Below are 20,583 nucleotides of genomic sequence, written 5' to 3'. Positions count from 1 at the left end.
TCCTCCTGGTATCTTATTCCCTCTTCCATGATGTTCTCTGATTTGCCCCAGACTTCTTTTTATGGGTTATCTGTCTCACTTGGATCTTCCCGTTTCCCTTCTCCCTCTGGGGAGCCAAGTGAGGGGCAGAGGTTCCTGGCACAGCCCTCCCGTGCTGGCATTCCCTGGGATGTCTCTCTGCATCTGAGGAACTGGGAAGGGTGTGATGCTCCTGGCTCAGAGCAAAGGTCTGGATTCTGAGAGCATTTGGCCCCTTCCATGATGAAGAACCCCAGCTGTTGCCTGCTGTGGCCAGGATTTTGTTCAATGCACTGATGGGTTTGCAGAGGTGCAGGACCCATGCACCAGTGTCTGTGAGCCACAGAGTGATCTGAACATGGAGGTAAATAAAGCTTCCTGGCTTTACACTTAAGCAAAAAGACAAAGATCAACCTTCTGGGGGTGGAAACTGAGTAAAAGAAGTCAGGAAATTATTTAATGCACTTTTCCAAAGCTGGGGGTTATAATTTGTTGGTTCCAGTGAGATTTTGATCAAGCCTATGCTGATTTTGATAGCTGGTCCTGTTAGAGTGGATGTAGTACACATCCAGCTTGTTCTGTGGGGATGCCATGAAGCTGATTATGTTATCACTAATCAGGTGGCTTTGTTGGGAAATGCTTCTCATAATATGGCAGCTGCCAGGAGGCCTCTGCCACTGGGCTCCCAGGCTGGTTCAAGAATGCCCAACCTGCGTGGCTGGGCAGTGCAGCTGTTCCTGCTGCAGGCTCCCTCCAGGAGTCCTGAGAGGGGTTTGACAGCTGAGGAGACCCTGCAAAGTGTGCTGCACACTCAGAAGTCAGGGCAGAATTCTCAGTCATGGACACAGGGATTTGGCTCACAACTGGAAGTGTCACCCAGGCAGGTATTGAGGGTCTCCTGCATTTCCTGGGAGTGTTTTATTTAGAAACACGTGGGACTAGAAGAGGCAGTTCTCTCCCTGTTGGGAGAACTTCAGCACAAAGCCCTGGAGCAGTAACATGAACACAAAATGTCCCCTGGCTCCTGCAGGATCTGTGACAATTTTCTTTAGTGCCGTCACTGTCAAACTCTCAGGCTTCCACTTCTGAATTCAGTCCATAAAGGCCCCAGGACTGGGCCTGTGCCTTGACTTGTGTCTGTGAGGCACCAGGGACTCTCTGGCTGCTGTCAGTCATTGCAAGGAGCTCAGTGGTATTCATCCAAATTTGTGTTTTCTTTCACTGGAGCTCAAGTTTGAACATGAGAGATTTCTTTTTATGAAGTGTGAGAAAAGCTCAGGCTGGTCTTTTTCAGAGTGAGAATATCTCTGTAGCTGGTGGCTTTAAAGGTGACATTTCATCTTTGAGGAATCTAGAGGAAGGGTACTTAAAAAACTACATTCAGGACATATTAAAAATATCTCCAGCCATGTTAGCTCTGAAATTAGCTGTTACTTCTCTTCAGTCAGGCTGATGCTGTGATGTGTTTATGTCTGCATAAACCACCCTGTGGGCCATTCCCTTCCTGGGGAGAGGGAGCCAGGATGGACAGCTCTGTTTGGGAACCCAGAGGAGAGGCCCTTTGGGTTAGCAGGAACCCAAATATTTTAACCTGGTTTGGTGAGTGTGTCTGTGCCCTGTGTGTGCTTTGTGCTCATGTCCCCCACTGATGGTTGCTCCCTAATATTTTTATAACCCGTTGGCCAAATGGAATCAAACTTGAGGATATGGAGCTCAGAAATATTAGGCTTTCAGAAGTTTTCTGAAAATTAGGAAATTAAGCAGAGGAAGGAGCCATCTCCCTCTGATGCTGCCAGTGAGGGAAAGATTGCATCATGCATGTTCACATCAGGAGCCCCAAGTGGAAGTGGTAATCTCTAGGAAATTAAGCCATTGATTTTGAAATAAGTTTAGGGATTTTTTTTATTTATTCTCACCTCCCTTTCCTCAGTGCTGTCGTGCTGTGCCAGAACAAATGTGATGCCTGTTGGTGGTGTGTGAGGAGAGGAGCAGAGCCATGGCACTGCCTGCTGCCATGGAAGGATCATGCTCACTCCCACCCCTGGCAGCAGAGGTATCAGCCAGGGTTGCTGAGGGGAGGTGCTGGGGACCAGCTTTTCAACCCAAGTTCTGACTTAACAGAGTAACTTAACCCCATTACCCTTATCAGGCACAGCCCTCGGGTTTGTCAGCCTTGTCAAGTCAGGCTGTGAGGTTAAATCAGCACTCAGCAAAGAATTAAAACAGAAGGGCTGAATCAAGAATTTCTAAATAAGTTTATCAGTGCTGGCTGGCAGCTCACCAGTGTGAAGCCAAGAGCTTCAGCAGCCCTGGAAGTCAGGATGTGGGAGCTGCAGATGAGAAATATCATGGGAGCAATTTGGAAAAGCATCTGTTTGGGGTTTGATCACTGAGCATCGTCCCATTTGCTGGCCTGCCTTCCCTGCAGCTCACCTAAGCTGCTCTAAAGTTGCCAAGAGAACAGCTTTGACATGCATACAGCACTTAAAAATAAAATGCACTTTAAATATTAACATGTTTCAAAAGTATAGGTTTATTCAGGTTTTGAGAGTAATGATTGCTGAGTCATTCTGTAAGAACATGGAAACAGTTTAATGGGGAGCTGTGGAAAAATGCCATTCATCAGCAGCACAGGTGTTCAGCCATCTCCAAAATGTTCAGCAGACTGGGCTGACACTCTCCAGACACTGAAATATTGTTCATTGCACGTTACTGAATGTTGTTTAACCATTGCAGGGGCTGATCCTTGCTCATGAACCCACCCCTGACCAACACCACAGCAGGGTGGATAGGCATGGCTTGGGAAAGCTCTTGGAACTGTTAAAAGAATATTTTACTTTAATTTGCAAAGCTTCTTGAGTTTCTTAGTGTTTGTAACTACAGAAAGGGAAAAACTGGAACTGAATGCTGGACCCTGACTGTTTGTTCTTAAAGCAGATGCTGTTTGGTACAGAGACTCCAAATATTTTTTCTGATTTATTGCCAAGTCTGACCTTGTCTCTTCATTTGGAAGGCAGATATAGTGAGGAATTTAAAGGCTGCAAAATCCCTGCTGCTGAATTCCATGTTCTTCTTTGTTTAGCAGTTTCATTAAAAGCTCTGATTTGATATTTTTTCTTCCTTCTCTCTGAATTCATGCCCTCTGTTGAAGCAGGTGGCTCAGATGAGTTGCAGGGACAAACTGACAAGTCCAAAAGTGGAATTGACAGAACCTATCTGAAAAAAGCAAGATGAAAATAGCCCCAAGGCTGGTTTTGAAACCTTACACAGTTTGCAGGGCTGTAGCTATGGCAGGCAGTGCCAGGGTTGCTTTTCCATTCCTTGGGAGATGGAAACCTGCAGGTGGGAATGCATCCTGAGGACAGGTGTTGGCAGACTGACATAGGCATGTAGCAGAGTGGTGGGAACGGCAGAGTTATATTTTTTTCTCTTTTTGGTGAGTTATTTATTTCCTGAAAGATGCAGCTTAGGGGACAACTGATGCAATTCTTGAGTTCAGACCTCTTCCACCAGACAGCACAGGCCAAAGTGAAAATACTGAAATACTGATGTTTAATAACAGCTGGGAAAGGGAAGGGTGAGAGATGTGGAGTCACTTTTATCCTGTGTTTCTGTGCTGCAGCCACTGCAGTGAAAGACAATTACACAGCTCCACAAGCCCTGAATCCAGTGCTCAGTTCTGCTGCTGCCTTGATGGGCTGCCTGCCTTTTTCATATTGTCAGGCTGATGTTCCCATGCATGTGGGAAGGGAAGGTCTTGCTTAACTCTACAGCAGGTTGTAGGAAGGACTGGCAGGTTCCTCCACTGAACACCATGAGTCCAACACAAGATATTCAAGTCAAATGCCTTTGAGCCCCAGGCAGAGGTGACTTTCAAGGGCCAGGATCCAAATCCTGATTTGCAGCTTGGTTTCACAGCTGTTGGTGATGTTTTCTTTGAGTTCTCAGTCTCTGTTCCTGTAGCCTTTCAAAAGCATCAGATCTCTGCTGCCTTCTGCCAGATCAGATTCTTTTCTGGTGTGAGATATCCCTGAACAACATTGTCCACTGTGCCTCTCTCATTTTCTCTATCTTTTATCTCACTGATTTCCATCTCTTGTTCCTATACCAGTTCCAACAGCTGTCCCTCCTTTATGCTCAGTGCCAGGTTTTGCCCCCACCTCCCTGCCTGAATAATCCATGCCCTCGGACTTGTTCAGTAATTCCTCAAGTGAACCCATGATGCCAGAGACTTCTGACCCAGGGCTGGAGATCCATTTTTCTCCAGCAGTAAGTACACACAGACATTCTCAGGGAGCTCATCTTCCTTTCTGATCTTATCTCCTGCCTTCCTTGACCCCTGCCTCCCTCAGAAGTGACTCCCTGCTGCCTACGAGATCAAAGTCATGTTTCCTGAAGCCTTCTGGAAAACCCATATTATCTCTATTTGCTACTTTTCTGTCCCTGTCTCTTCTCATTCCCTTATCTCTTCCCATTTCTCTTCCTGCCTTGTTCACTAAATTTGAATTATGCCAGGCTTCTGTATTCTTTCCACCACGGTGTGTTAACTCACTCAGTCCAATCCCCAACTGGAATCCCTCTCTCAAATCCACCTGGCCAGCTCTTCCCCTGCCTTTCCTCTCAACAGCTGTCCTAATATATCTCACTTGGAGTAATCAAGCCCATGGAATCCCTGTGTGTGTGTGAGCATGGAGACTTTCAGCACCAGGCAGTGATGTCTGTAAGCAGATGGTGAATTAACTGCCTGGATTTGGGAATCAGCATTCAGGAATGGTGGTCTGCTTTGGACTAAATGCCCCAAATTGTATATTTAACTAGAGAAACAGGATTGCAGGAAGGAGCTGTTTGAGATCTGCATTCAGCAGCACCCCGGGCTCTGGGGAGTGTTGAGGAGAAGCTCTCTGGAATGTGGCTGTTAGCATATCAAAGTAGAGTAAACATGGAGATGATACCCTGCTTCCTCTGCCCCAGTTAATTAGGGCACTCCTCATGTCTCCTTGAATGGGAGGATTTATTAATGTGCTGTCATCCAGGGGAGTGATGGTTTGCTGAAAGGGAGGAGCCATTAATGGCACAGAGGATGTCACGCTGAACAAAGAGCAGATGTCAGAGAAACAGGGAATTTATTTTATCTCCTGCTTTGCTGAGGTCCTAGATCCTGGTGTTTCATCATAAAAGCTTAGAAAAGTAGGGCTGGAAAGAACTTCAGGTGCGCTGTTAGTGCATTCCCTTGCTGCAAGGCAAGGACAGTGGTGCCTGTGTCACTTACCTGCTCCATGGGGCTGAGCAGGGTGCTTGTTTTCAGCTTTCTCTGAAATCCAGCGAGCACCACAGCTCTCCTCAGGTATGGTCAGTGTGGTGAATATTTGTGTTTGTGATCACAAGTCCTGGTGGATGGCACTGGAAAGGAATGTGGTTTCAGAGATGTCTGTGCCAAACCTCTGAGGGTTTCCAAAGGTCATCTGCTCTTATAATGCAGCATGAATAATGTTTTTGTAGGCCTTGGTTAAAGGGATCTTAAAAACTGCTAGAACATCTCTCAGCTGTCTTATCTCACTGCATTTGGTGTCTGAAACAGCTTTTGCTGCTGTGGGTGGGGACAGATATTTGTGAAGCTAGGAGAGGTCTCGGTCTCCAGAGCTTTTCTAGTGTCTGGGCAGCCCCCTCTGCCTAAATCAGTGAATTAGCAGAGTGTAAATCCAATGCAAATAACACTGGAATAAAGCTCTTGCCATCTTGGGGAATGTCTGTGTGTGGGCAGGTTGGTAAAGGAGCAGATAAATGATTCATCCATTAAACTTGTAAAAGCTCAGGAGGGTTCCCAAGAAACAGAAAAGCCCTGCAGAAAGACTGAGAGGTGAAGCTGAGGGTTGGCCGTGCTGGGGAGGGGATTCCACATGTTCCATTAATTGCTGTCCTGCAGGGTAATTAAACAGAGAAAAGGAAGATAGCAAAAGCACTCCTTTCAGCTCTGATGATTAAATCTTGCTGCCTCTGCAGGTTTACAGACATGAAGAGGTCTGGCCTCACAAAGGTATTTTTATCAGGAAGGTACTGAGGAGGGCAGCTGCTTTAGGTGTCAGGTAGTTTGTTTGGAGCTGGGCAGTGCACTCCTGCCTGGGCTCCAGCGTGGGATGAAAGAATTGACTGAGAAGTTCTGTTGAACTATGAACTATGGCAGTGGTGCCATAGCTAAAATTTGGGTGTTTCTGCCTGAATCACAGTCCTTCCACAAAGATTAAGGCACGTGGTTGAACCTGGCTTGTTCAGCTAGAGCCCTGGTCTTGTGAAATGTTATCCAGGGCCACTCATTAGGCCCTTGGGTGTCATATCAATATTCAATGCCATGTCTAGTTATTGTTAATAATCAGAAAACTGTCTCCTGCCAATGGTATTGAGCATTTCACTCACTTGTGCTATGAGGACCTTGTGTTCTAAGGAGTTCATCCTTGTGAGCTCCAGAAACATGAGCTGGCACTGTGAATATCAGGGAGAGATTTGATCTGTTAGTCCTTCAGGGTGAGTGAAATGAAAATGAGGAGATTCAGAAAGTACCTACACTTTGTGTTTCAGCTGTTTATTTTTCTTGCTGGGCTTTTGGGATTCTGACAGCAGTTGTGTACACTGGAAATGACAGTGTTTTCAGAGGAAGAAGTTATTTTGTTGGGCACTACAGGACACTACAGCTGTCTGAATTCTGGGAAAGTTGTGCTGCATCCCTGCAGGTCGTGGTGAACAGTTTTTACAGGGGTCATGTTGAAATTCAGGACAGGCTGTATTCTCCAAAGGGAGAAGAGGATTCTGTGCTGATGGGCACATTTGCAACAAGTTGCCCATGTACAGAAAGTGATGAGTATTCTCAGGAGTCCTGGTGGCTTCCATCAGTTGGTCCATGACATCAGAAGCTCTTCCTCTATAAAGACTTGAGTTCAAAATATTGTGACTTGCACTGGTGTGATTATGAATTTGTTTTCCTACCTGACTGTAGCTGTGTCTCGTGCCCTGGATGCTTGCACTGTAGTTTCTGTAGTTGTGGTTCATGATGAGTGTGTTGTTTCCTGTGTGGTTTTTGTTAAATGCAGTAACAATGAACATTATTGCTAAGGGAAACAGTTTCCATGCATGAATATTAAACTCTAATGGAAACCATGTTGTTACTGCAAGATTAACAGAAATTGGCATCTTGGAGGAGTATCCAGCATTAAGCCAAATTAATCTGTGCCACTAAGATTGCACGTCCAGCTTTGAATTAGGACATTCTCATAAAATGAAGGAACAACTCACCCTGTTTACTTTTCTGGATGATCCCTATAAACCAGACTTGGCCTGGAGGCTCAGTGGTGACAGCCTTAGCCTGTCTGTGTTGTATGTGCTGGAGAGGGCCCTTCCATGGATACAGTTCTTTTTCACCTGGATACTGCCGGCTCTTGAGACCTGTGTTTATTCAGCTGTAGAGCAGTGTTAGTACCTATCTTGGAGGCAGCTTAGTGGGTTTCTTCTTTAATGTTTCTTAGATTTTGGAACCTTTTCTATGTAGGCTCTATAGAAAGGGAGAAGTATTTTTCATTTTAAGTATCACAAGCACTGGAAGATTCCCTTGGTGACTGACTTGATGTGTAAATACAGGCAGGGCATCTCTGTCAAACATATCATTGCCATTGAATGGAAAGGCAGAGCATGAATCACTTCAGGGTTTCCTGATTTTACTCCTGTAGGATGTTAAGAGAGGCTACAGGAATGTAATTGATGGCCATGTGCGAGCTGCACAAATTGAAAATCATGGGAGGATGAGAAAAACATCAGCTCAACACCAAACTAGTAATGATGGGGAATGGGAGGTTTGCTCTGAACATGTGGATGTGCAGGGAGTCTCTGTCTGTGCCAAGCAGACTTCAGGACTGGGAGTTTGGCTCCCTTCCCAACAGCAAATACATTGAGCAGGAGGAGAGCCAGCCAAGTTTTAATCAAGTAAAAGTTCTGTATCCAGAGGTGGTTGGCAAAAGAAGAGATTAAAGTATTAGGAGTGCAATGAAAACAAGACATTAGAGAGTTGAAAGCTGGAGTACCTGGACAAACCACTTGCTGAGTGAATACTCCAGAGCCATCAGGAGGGAGCCCCAGGTGTTTGGAGTAGGACAAAACGGGAACCCACACACCAGGGCTTGTCTTCTCCCAGCTTTGGCCATCCCCGTGGCAAGTGTGTAATATCCTCATGCCTTGCTGGGCTGGGGGGAGAGATGGGATCATTCCCCTTGGAGATACTGCTGGTGGAGGGCTCATAGCTGGCAGGAAGGCCAACAGCTGCAAACTGTTTATGTATGACAAGTTTTTGGATAAATGTGAGTTTACACAGTTGCCTGTGTCCCAGGCTTTGCTGTGGAAGTGCAGATAGCTCTGCGTGTCCAAGCCCAAGCACAGAAGTTATGGGCTGTAATTATGTAATTTCTCAGGAGAGAAAGGAAAAAAACCCTTGTGCTTGGTAATAGTAAAAATAGTAATTGGCTTTCCTTTCCCTCTTCCACTGATGCTCCTGCTTGACCTTTTTTATATATTAAAAATAGATTTGTGGTAATTGCTGACAGCATATCTGAAAGATAAGGCCATTTTTCCTCCAAAGAACATCACTATCTATATATTTGCAGAGACACATGAGAAGTGTGGGGTTTTCTTAAAATATAAGAACAAAAAATCCCAGTTCAGCTTCCTTCCCTATTTTTCATTTTCACACGCACACACCTGTCTCACAGACAGGGCCAGAGGCAAAATTACCAAATAAAAGCATTTCCTCTTATATTATTCCCAGCCTGGTAGAACCATGGCATGCCAAGATTTTCACAAACATGTCAGAATTTGTGAAGTTTTTATTCCAGTTCTGCAGACTTGAAAGGCTCAGATAAAAATCTGGAAATTTAAGAGGCAAACAACAGTTTCCATTCATCCCAAAGAAGACATAAATCATGTTAATGCAGCTACCAAGGCATTGTGCTACTATTGTTGTTGGTTAAAGGTGTATTTTTCTCTGCATATCAGTTATGTGGATCATTGTACTGGCTTACAAAAAGGTTGCATTTATGTTAATGGTTCAGATAGATTTACTAAAGAACTGGAGTATGTTTGCAGATCAATAATTTATTTGCTGTTGATATTCTGATGAAAGGAATTAATGCTAAAATGTATTGGTCCAAAGGAAAATTATAGTCTTAGGAAATAGTTTGATAGAAAAAATAGATTTCAGAAACGTTTTTAAGGCAAGCTTTTTCAGGCTTAAAATGTGATACCAATTTGTTATAACTGGCTTGCTGTTCCAGAATGACTCTTATTAATAAGCACTCAGCAGTTCACGAGCTGGATTTCTTACTGAGTTCATTCCATGTACTCCAAAGGTTTCTGCTCTTCCAGGATTATGAGTTTCTCTGCCCAGTCCATTTCTGTAATAATAATAAACTAATTTTAAATGGCTACATTTCTTTAATTGATCATTGCAGATATTATAAAATGGCCACACAGGATTCGCATTAAGCACTGAAAATAGCTAATAAAAATAGATGACTAAGAGTCTGTAACTGAGCCACAGTCACTACTTCTTTGACCACTGGTGGATGTACAAGTCCTTAATCATTTCTTTTCCACCTTTGAATAATGAGGGTTTTAGCACAGAGCAGAAGCCAAAATAATAATGTGGATATGCATTGCCAGGTTCAGTGGGGATTAGAGCCACTAAACAAAGACTTCAGAAGAATTACTATTTGAGATAATGTATTTGACATTTTAATTGGTATTTAACATATTTTAATATATTGGTAGAATTCTAGATTGTTCTGCTGCACCACACCTCCCTAAAATGGGAATGTTGCCCCCTTCCGTCTCCATGATGGCAAACATTGACCCAGCCTCATTTTATAAAAATCTCTCAGAAGGAACTTGGCATGAATAATTTAAAGCAAAAATGACTTGCCTGAATGACCCTGAGCCTGAAATGCAATTGTTGCTTCTCAGTTAAAACCTCATGTGTCAGACACAACTGGGAGAGATATTGGCACAGGTTAATGGAAGACAACGGTGGAATAATCAGGTTTAGTGGTAGGAATAAAACACTTTTGGTAAAAGTCCTGCTCTGGTCATTTCTGCCTAAAACTGCTGAAAGGGAACCAAAATATCTCTCCTTATTCAATAAAAGTGTCTTTCAGCTGATTCAAATACTCATTTTTGGCTTCCCTTTAACCAAAAACAGGCACATTCATTGGGCCACCAGGTGTGTGTGGACTGAGCTTGCAATCTCAAAAATCTTTCCCAAAGAAGTCTGTTCCTTCCTGAGCAATTCCTTGACGTCCTTTGGGCTATTCTGCATGTTAGAAGCAAGTCGGTTCAAGAAGAGTGCTGAAATCCAGCCTTTTAGGCCATTGATTTAAAAGGTTAAATCTTGATATATTTTTTTTAAATTGTTGTTTGTGGTATGGATTTGCCCTTTCACAGTCAGCATTTTTAAAGTAAGCAAGTGTTAGTGCCTGATTTCTACCTTCAGTCTTCACTGCAAGTGCTGAAGTAGAAGGCTGTTGCCCATCCCTTCATTCCATCCAAAACACCCCTGGCAACTAATACCCACATCCTTATTGTTGTCAAATCTCATAAAAACAGAGCTGGACTTCTTCCAGGTCTAAAGTTTTACATTTGCACCCTGATAAACACAGTTTTGTCAACTCTGAGAGGAAAAGGAAAAAAAAGGAAAACAGGGAGATCATGGCTCCATTGCACGGTCATGGTTTGCTCCTTAAAGGCAGCTCTATCCATGGAACCAGTACTGCAGTGAGGAAATAGATTCCTTGTGTGCTGTTAAATACAGATAAAAGCATTTACATCCACTGGGACACCCTGAGCTAGCCTGTGGTGCCAGCACAGCATTCCCAAGTGCAGTGGCACTTTCAGCAGGGGCCACTCTGGCTGCAGGAAGGGCAGATGAGGACTATTGTTTTTCCATAGCAGAGGTTCCATGCCATAACTTTTGAATTCCTTTTTGGCCTCAGCCTCAAACCGTTTGTGGTGCCCACACAAACAGGAGAATACTGTGCATGGATCAAATCCTAAATTCCACTCAGTAATAGGAGACTTGTGCCACCTACATTGGCTTAGTGACTCACCAGCAGCACTTTGCCAGCTCTCCTGGCTCTGACACTCTCTCTTTCTTTTAAGAGTGAAAATAAGGGAAAATGTATGATCTTTTCAGAGTCTCTGCTTTATTGTTTTATTCCTGCTCCCTGACTTCATTCTGAAAATCAAGAGAACTCAATTTAAGTGCTTGTTCAGGTTCCTTCACTGCATCTTCTAATGCTGTAGTAGAGGTTATAAGTAGACAAGTTTAGATGAATTTTTGAGACAGTGAAATATATTTTCCAACAAAAGCAGTGAAGGTGAGTGTGTTTTACTTATTTCCTGTCTGACAAAACTCTGGATTGATTCTTCACTAGGGTGAGGAAGAAACAACTCAGATGCCTTTGTATGGAAACTGCTCTAATATTTTTCATTCTAGTTGCATTTTTGATCACTTTGGCTGTTACTGCTGCATGTTTTGAATGAATGAGCTGTTTCAGTGGTTCTAATGGGAACATTCTCTGTGTTTCTGTTGCAGGAATTGCTTACCTAGGAGGTGTCTGCAGTGCCAAGAGAAAATGTGTTCTTGCTGAAGACAATGGTCTCAATCTGGCATTCACAATTGCACATGAACTTGGGCACAAGTAAGAACTTGTCCTTCTGTTTCCTTCTTTACTTACACCACTGCAGGATACTTTTATTTAAAGCCAGACAAGTGCAATTACTAGAGTGATGTGTTTGTTATGATTTCATAAATGTAGCACATTGGTACATAACCTAATTTTCAGGAGGCTTATGTAAATACCCATTTTAGCACACAGAAATATTTCTAGCTGTTCTTCCCCTGTTTACAGCTCTCTGTTCTGATTCTGAGTAGCACAAAGAGGCCTCAATCTCTTAAATGATTGACAGTAATAGAGACCAATTCTGATTTTCTTTACTGTGTAGAATAGGTCCACAAAACCAACATGAGCTTCAAAATCTTTGAACTTGCCAAGTTTTTCCTGAAGTTCAGGTGTCAAGGACTTTAATAATTAAATAGTTTGGTAATGGTTTCATCTCTGCATGTGAAGTAATCTGCTGTGACTGAAATGGTAAACATCAGTATTTTGGAAATGCCCTTAAGCAGAATTTTTTGATCAACAGAAAGAATTCCTATAAATTGATTTTTCAGCTCAATCACACCTAAGTAAGGCACTTTGAACACACTGGAAAAAGCAGGAAAGAACATGACAAGTCCTAGTCAGACAGCAGTTTGCAGAATGAGATTACTGGGTACTTTCTGCAGGTGACTTTGGAGACTCTGTAAAGCTGCCTGTAAATATTCCATGGGCAGAAGAAAACAAAATTGACTGGAAGAGTCAGCTGCATGCTCTTAGTGCAGATAATGAGTTAACCAAAGGTCAGCTCCACATTCCCTGCTCTCCAGGCCCAGTGTCACTGCACTTACTCATAACACTGATGAGCTTTTTCCCCTTTCCATTGGCATCACTCTGGTTGCAGTGTCACAGTCAGGCTGTGGAAGGTACAGAATTAGGCCAGGAGCAAAGTTATACAAGGGGCAGGACTGTGCCTGAGGGGTTTTCAAGCACTCTTCCCTTCAGCCTCTCTGGATGTAAGGTGGGAATTCCCACCTTTGATCCTGCAGTAAGAAGTTGTGCCTGAGGTTTTTCTGCACCCTTCCTACAGCTCATGTGTCTGGTGTATCTTCCTTTCCTGCAGTAAGAAGTATTTCACAGCTAGGTCAGAGCCAATGGAGCGTGTTCAGGTTCTGGCCAGTCTCATTCCATGACAAATAATTACTTTATGGCAATGTATTTCAAAGTTGCATGGAGGATATTTAGGTTACCTACCAAAAATGGATCTCCTGTTCACCCTCCAGTGACACCAAAGGCAGCTGAGCCAAACCGAGGGTGGTTTCAGCAGAAATGAGGGACATTTGGTTTTGGTTTTATTTAGATTGCATGCCAAGATGTTAAACTGAGCCTAAACTTAATAACAAATTAACCTGTGGGTAATGCTAAGGGAAATTCAGCACTCATCTTTGGATGGGCCAAGAGCAAGAGGGAAAAATACTTGAGCTGCAGAAAATCCAGCTGTGTGAAAGAGTGAGACTGGTCTGCCCTGGTGTTTGCCAAGTTTCTCAGCAGAGCTGACAAGCTTCCTTCTAATAATGGCTTGCAAAAAAATCCCCATCATAAATAGGGGATGTAATGCTTTCAGATATAGTTCTCCATCTGTGCAGAAAACTGCAAACTCCATTTTCTTTTCTGAGGGCAGTTTTGGTGGTAAGATCACAATGTCTTTCCTCTGCTGGTTTTCTTTCTTTGCCTTCATCTTGGAAAACTATTTCAGGAGTACTGGAGGGGTGTGGGGGTCAGTAAGGGCCAGTTTAGGGACCCAAGGCATCGGGGTGATGTGGCTCTGGGAGAGCACAGGAGCCAGGAGGGCTCCAGCTGAAGGTTGTAGAAGCTGTTGGGAGGATTTTGCTGCCACAATGGTTTGGGGACATGTTCCAGGTTATCTCACTCCACAAAGAGCTGCAATTCTCTGTCACACATTGGGGCAAACTCTTCTGCTCCCTCTGCCTTGCCACCAGCAGCCTAATCAACCCCCAGTGCTGCCAAATCAAAACAGAGAGGGGGAAATGCCATGTCTATCACCCCCCAACCTGAGCAACAAAATCATCCCTCTGTGCTGTCACCCACCAGTGGCCTGGCTGCTCATTTCAACCTCTGACCAGTTGTCTGGTGCCTTTCTGGAGGCCAGCAGCAATCTTTTCATTGAGATTACAAGGTGCCAGGCCTTCTTCTTCTGGTGTTGACCTGCTGAGCAGTCCTGTTTCAGCACATCTTGTGCAAATAGAAGAATTCTTTGCATACTTCAGTGTTTTTGAGTGAAATGTAAGGAAACCCATTGCAGACATGAACCCAAAGAAGCTGACATGAGCTTTAAAAATGAAAACGAAGGAAAACTAGGTGCAAGTTTCTTAATTTAAAACAAAATCCAATCAAAACTTACATCTATATTGGCAAAAATATAAATTTTGGAGAGCCATAATTTTGAGCTTTATTGAAGTCTGATTTCCTTATGAGTGTAGAAAAGCTGAGATTTATTATTCTTTCCTTAAGACTAACAAATGTATGTGGAGATCACAAGCTCAGTTTGGCATTCACAGATAGTTTCTGATGTGGACTTTGGAAAAAGTGAATGGATTACTAATTGATGTGTCAGATTCCTAATCTGCCACTAATGTCATTTGGACTGACTGCAAAAAGCACTATTCCGGACAGCTGCACTGTGAAAACATGGAGACACCATTAAATAGGTCCATTAGGAAGAAATAGGTCCTATGAAAGTGGAAGGATGGAAGTTCATCTTCAGGTTTAACCTGTGGAGTTGTTGCTTGATGATGGGGTGAGGGACGTGACTTTTGTATTTAAATCTCCAAGTCTGTACTGAGAGTTTTGGTCCATGGGCACAAAGGGAACATCCATCTGTATTTAGATACAAATTTTTCTACAGAGGATCCAGGAGAAGAGTCTTGCTTTTACAGAAAGGTAACAGGTAGGGAGCCCAGTGAATGTATATTGAGGCTGCAAATCACAAACTTCTTCCCACACAAGACAGGACCCTCATCAAGCCTTGTTCCTTCAGTCAGCTGGGTCAGCAGTGGATGTCTTTTAAAACAGCAAACTCGAGTGTAACCAGGGTTTGTTGGATTTTATCCAGGGTTTGCTGGGTGGGGTCCTGACCTACACAGAAGGGAAGACCCAGAGATCACGGTGGTCACCGAAGTCTTAAAATGTACCAGTCTACGATCTTCATATTATAAACATAATGTGAACACTGACATTTCTTACCCTCATCTTTCCTCAGAATTGCAGAGCAAGTCCATTAGTGAAAGCCTAAAAGTGCCCTACTTTTGTCACCAGGATCCTGACTGGTGCCTCCCTCCTCCTCCACCTCCATGAACTGCACCAGTGTGAGGCTGATCTGAGATTCACAACCCAAAGACCACCCTGAACAACCAACTTGGAGAAAAATAGTGCCACTTCCCCTCCTCCTACTTCTCTCTTTGCCTACAGCAGTGACTTTGTTACCATTTTTAAGTCCTTCTGCAAAGAAAAAGTCAAATAAGTTTTTGGAAACAAAAGCTGGGATTCATCCGTGTATCCGTTATCCCCGTGCGGAGCGGGGTGGGCTGCAGCCAGAGGTTTTTCAGGACAACAATGCCAGCTTTGTTGCCATTGCTGTTTCTTTCAACAGCCTCAGCTTTCCTGTCGTGAGATGGGGGCAGGCTTGGGTGAGGAGGGAAGATTCCCATTCATGAGCCAGAGGAACCTGGCACTGCTTGGATGGGGAGAGAATGGCCCGAGGTGGTGTGGCTGGGAGCCACACTGCGGCAGATGCCCTTAGGAAAGGGGATTAAAATCAACTGACAATAAGCAAGGAGCTGGCTCTTGCCAACAGTGTGAAACCCCACGGCCTCAAACTTGAAGCTGAAACAGATGAGGACAAAAATGAGTCCAAAGGTAAAAGCCCATAATGCACAAACCAAACAGCTCAGGGCTTGGAATCAGACAAGAGAAGGATTTGGAGCCAGCAGGTTTCTCTCCATTGTGCTTATTTGCTTTAGATGTTAGGTATTGATAGCTGTAGCTTGGTTAAAATTACTTCAGGGTGCATAATTATTTGCTGCCTTTGTGGAGTGTCTCAAGCATCATGGTTTTGCAGGTGAGGGAAGAGCACTCTGGACTCTGGATGTTCCCTCTGTGGCCTGGTATTTGTGCTGATGGACTTGTGAAGAACATCGGCCTCCCTGATCTGTGTATTTCTGCACCCAGCAGAGAGATTCATGCAGATGTGCCAGAATGTGAAAGCATTGCAGGCTGAGAAGGACTGTCCCTGAGCAGGTCCCAGAGGTAGTGATGCCCTGTAAGAATTTACACCAGCAAACCCAGTCACTGGGGTGCAGCTAGTCAGGATTCCTGAAAACCAAGCAGGAAATTGTCCCCCTTCTCCCCTGCCCCACAATTTATAAAGAATTGATCATAATGCATTTTAAAAATGAAAAGTTTCATGTGGAAGCTGAGGACTACTCCAGTAAATGTGACAGATCTGTGCAGACAGGTAATGCTGCAGAGTGCACACTGTGCTGACAGAAACCTGTTTCTTTTTCTGGATCAGCCTGTCCTGCCATTCCAGTCAGAACAGTGCCAGCAGCATTGGAGCCAGACAGCCAAATCATAGTGCTGGGGCAAAGGCAGTGCTTCTGGAAGCCATGGAGAAATGGAGGGACCTCTGCTAAAAATTCTCTCCTTTTGTCCTGGGGTTATAACATTTAGGTGCAGGATATGGGAGCTGAGAAGCTGTTTTGAAAGAAAAAATGCCAACAACCCTCTGTCTTTTTCAGAGCAGCTCAGTACAGTCTAACCCTTGAACTCAGGGCTCTACCAGTGGAGGCAGCTAAGTGTAGTTTCTGTCCTGGCTGATTTTAAACATTAACTCTATTTAAAAAAAAACAAACAAACTCTCACCTGGGCTTCTTTATCTTTTCTGTGTTTCTCTGAGTTAGTCCCACATTTATCAAGCAAGTTCTGCCTGACCTGAATTTCTGTGGAACATTTTTCCTTGTTGTTGTTGCAGAAATACACCAATGTGTCCCCAGGTTACTTCATACCTCCCAAAAGACATGAAAACCAACATTACTTAAGTTGTAGAATCAAACATGCAGAAGCACCAAAGTCTCAGTTTCGGGGTTATCCAGACAACTTCAGTTATAACTCTGCTTCCTCTGTACTGCAAATGAGGTCAAACATTTACTCACAGGGTAGGATTTCAGCATGTAGTTAAAGACTTTACTTAAACACACGCCCAAAGGCATCTTATTCACTCCTGTGAATTAATATTTTACTGTAAGAGACATCTTTTGCAAAGAGTTGCCCATCCTGTGAGTCTGTAGTTATGGATGGCTCAGGGATGTAGCCTGTGGCTGCCAGGATCTGTCCAGTGTCTGGATAAATCTCTCCAGTGGCACTGCTGGCAGTTTGGATGTAGATCCTGCCTTGTGTTGAGGAGCTGTGGTTCCCTGGGTGCCTTCATAAACCCTGTGTGGCCCTTCTGACCACGCTGTGTGTCAGAACTCACATCTCTGCATTTGGAGTGCTGGAAAATCAAGGTCAGTTGGATCCCAAGGAGCACTGGAGCCAGAGGCAATCCCGTGCAGGCTTTATTCTTCCATGCTCAGGTATTATTGACTTTGCTGCACCAGGACTTCCTGAGTAGCTGGAGAGTTGCATTCAGGCAGTGCCTGCCCCAGCTCTATTCTCCTGGTGCCAGAATCCCCACTTGAAGTCTCCCAGGAGGACGTAGCTGTTCCAGTATATTGCAGTCTCAGGAGTACTGGGAGGGACTGGCTGCTGTGTAGACATACCCTGAAGCTGGCCAAAAATGCTGGCAGCGGTCCGTACCCACCCTGGAGTTGCTAATTTTATTTTCTGCCATTTGTGTTGTAAATCTGTTGAGGAATGTCTCTCTCTCTGTGTTCCCAGGCTCCCTTTTCGTGCTCCCCTCCTCCCAGGTTTCAGTCTTCTTCCACAGATAATTGCAAGCACATTTTCACATTTAAGTTGCCCTTCTCTGTACAACTCCAAAGGACTTAATGGAACACTGCCTATTTCATCATATGTGCTTGTACATCAGAGTGGTGTGATCTAACCAAAGCAGTTACTTAATAACAGGTTCTGGTTCAGAGGAAGAATAGGTATATCCTAAAATTTCAGGAGATGCTTCTTCCACTTCTGGTAACACACTGAGGGGTCTGTTTTAGATAAAAACAAATTATTATGATGTACCTTAGGAGCTTGATGTTAACTTTCTGAAAACCATGTCCTAAGTTAGTCAAAAGGAAGCAGAGATCAAAGACAGGTTTAAACATACCAAAAAACAATCTGTGGAGATTTCTGCCAGCATGGATGATTTGACCTGGGGAGGAGATAGTGGTGGAGCAGCACTAAACAGAAAGTGTCTTGACCCACTGTAAGGCAGTACAGGACACCTGAGTAAGTTAATTTGAGTCCTAGGAATAGCAGGTCCCTGTGGTATTGACCTTATCTGGGCAGGTTGTTTTTGCAATGGCAGTGGGATCACGCAGAGAAAAAAGTTTTAAAAAATAAAATGAAGTACAAAAATCACACAGAGAAAAAGAATATTGGGGAGGAGAAATTGAGAGGTTTGGTAGTACTGTGCTCTGGATATGGGTATGTTTTTTTAGTATTATGTAAAGCTGCAAGATATTTCCAGGTGCATTTACTGAACCTGCTAATCCTGGCACAGTAGCAGGGTACCTTCCTTCTGTCATGATTATCTGTTTCATCTTTGTACCATCCAAATTTGATAGTTTGTTTACAGTACTGGAATGTAATGACATTGGAACTGGGCGTGGGAATGTCCACGTCCCGTTGCTTTCTGGACTCTTGTGGCAAACATTAGTTCTGGGCAAGGCTTTCTTGCTGCTTTGTGAAGGATCTCTGTGTAATCCCTCGGGAAGCAACATTCTCTTGCAGTCCCTCTAATTTCTTTGTTTTTGAGCATCTTGTACAGCTTTACTTAACATAATAAAACTGCAGCAAACAGGCGAACGACAGCCATTTAGAAACACAATTTTCGTTCAATCAATAGCTTTGTAGCTTTGCCAGCTCTGCCTTTCTTTTTGAAGGCTTACTCTGCTGAGTAAGCCAGAGCTGTGTTAAGTAGCTGGGCCGTAATGATTTGGCAAACCTTGCATCTGCTTCCTGCCATGAGGGTTCTGGTTTCATACTCCACTGGCTTTGCTGGCAACAGCCTGGTGCACCCAGTGACCCAAAACATGGGGACAGTACAAGCCCCCATTGTGCAGCCTCCCACTGCACACCAGCACAGGAAATATTAAGTTTGTAAGTGCCATTTACCAACTAATAATTTGTTTTTATACAAGGGCAGCAATCTAGATGAAATATTTACTTTTCCACTAGCAGTTGGGTTCCAATAGCCTGTAACCCATGCCGTCTGCCTGGCCTGCTGAGTTCAACAGGTTCCAGGTGAAAATGACTTCCCGAGCTGGGGAAGGTGATAAATCCCAGCGTGTCACTTGGAAAAGCCTTTGGTAGTAAGTCAGCAGCAGCAATGCCAGTGGAAATGTTGTTGCCTCTAAAATTGTGGTTCCCTTTAGCTGTTATGTCAGTGGATGGCTGTGCTGGGGTGGCATAAGGTTGGCTGCCTCTTGGCCAACAGTTGTGTTGGGAAATAAAATTCAGCAAAAAAGAGTTTACTGGAGAAATGAAGTAAACAGGCCTGCTTTGTACACAGTGATCCCTCTCCATTTGCAAAATTCTCCCTATGTTGGATGCCAGGCCTGTTTCCATTGCTGGATCCAGCCCTGCAGGGAGTTTGTTGTCTACATCTTTATTTGAACCCCAGTTTCCATAAAAAAGAGGAAAATAGCCCACAGTTTTCTGCTTTTGTTTTTGCTTAGGTAAAACAAATCAAAGCATAAGGAATCTGATCATTATGATTTGCTCTGACTTGCTTGAAAAGTTTCCTTCCTTTTGGGCTCTAATTAGCTCAGGGCCTTAAAAATGAGTATTTTTCACTGTACCTTCTTTCTGTGCTCCAAAGCCTATTGGGGCACTCATCTTATACACCACATCTTATCCACATTTGGAACAATTTGACCTCTCAGAAGTTTCTCATGTCCACACTCTGGTAGCTGTTTCTCACCTGCCAGTGGCAGTCCAAATCCTGCCTGGCTCTTCCTGCTCCCTGCTGGGCTCCTTTCCTCTCACCCTGCTGTTTGCCAGCATCACTCCTGGAGACAGCTAATGAAGTGACAGCTTTCTAATCTAGCTTTTAAATATTCATTTTAATTGCACACAGTAAAACTAGGCTGCAGGATAAAGAAATGCTCCCTAGGAACAGTTTGTGCTTCTTGGTTCAGGTAGTCTCTGTACTTAGGGAAAGTGTCTTTCCTTCAAAGGAAAAACCCAGCTTCCTTTCTTCCTCCTGAAAACACAACCAGCAGCACTTTTCAATGGGTGAATTCTTTCCTGTCTGGTTCCTCCTTTATCTCAAGTAAAGCTGCTTGCTGTGTAATGCGGGGTAGATTTAGTCCAAGAAGGCAGAACTCTTCCCTAGTATCCATCATGAGTCACCATGGTCAGAAGTGGTCAAATTTTGATAAAAGTGCAGATTGCCTGCATTTAGTAGCTTTAAAGAAATGCTGCAAACTGGATGTTCCTACAGGAGCATTATAATAATGACTTTGCCATCAGCTTTCCTGCCTGTGTGCACAAGCATCACTTCATTTGAAGTATCACCTCCACTGTGTATTTGTTTTACCTCTTTCTCCATTATTTCACTGTTATTGACACATTCCCAGTACTAATTCAGATATGATCTTCAGAGCTTTCTCCGGTCAAAGAAAAAGCCAACTTGTTTGCT

At 43.9% G+C, this 20,583-nt stretch overlaps 1 protein-coding gene across 1 annotated transcript in view; it reads left to right on the top strand.

Moving 5' to 3' along the window:
• Window positions 1-20,583, top strand: part of ADAMTS17 (ADAM metallopeptidase with thrombospondin type 1 motif 17) — a 156,915-nt gene that overhangs the window by 46,857 nt on the left and 89,475 nt on the right. The window contains exon 8 of the mRNA XM_053987950.1: window positions 11,642-11,747. Within this exon, the coding sequence (XP_053843925.1) occupies window positions 11,642-11,747 (106 nt within the window). The remainder of the gene's footprint in view (window positions 1-11,641; window positions 11,748-20,583) is intronic.

The sequence above is a fragment of the Vidua macroura genome, chromosome 12, assembly GCF_024509145.1.
Source record: "Vidua macroura isolate BioBank_ID:100142 chromosome 12, ASM2450914v1, whole genome shotgun sequence".
Lineage (NCBI taxonomy): Eukaryota > Metazoa > Chordata > Aves > Passeriformes > Viduidae > Vidua > Vidua macroura.
This window is presented reverse-complemented; position numbering and strand designations above follow the sequence as displayed.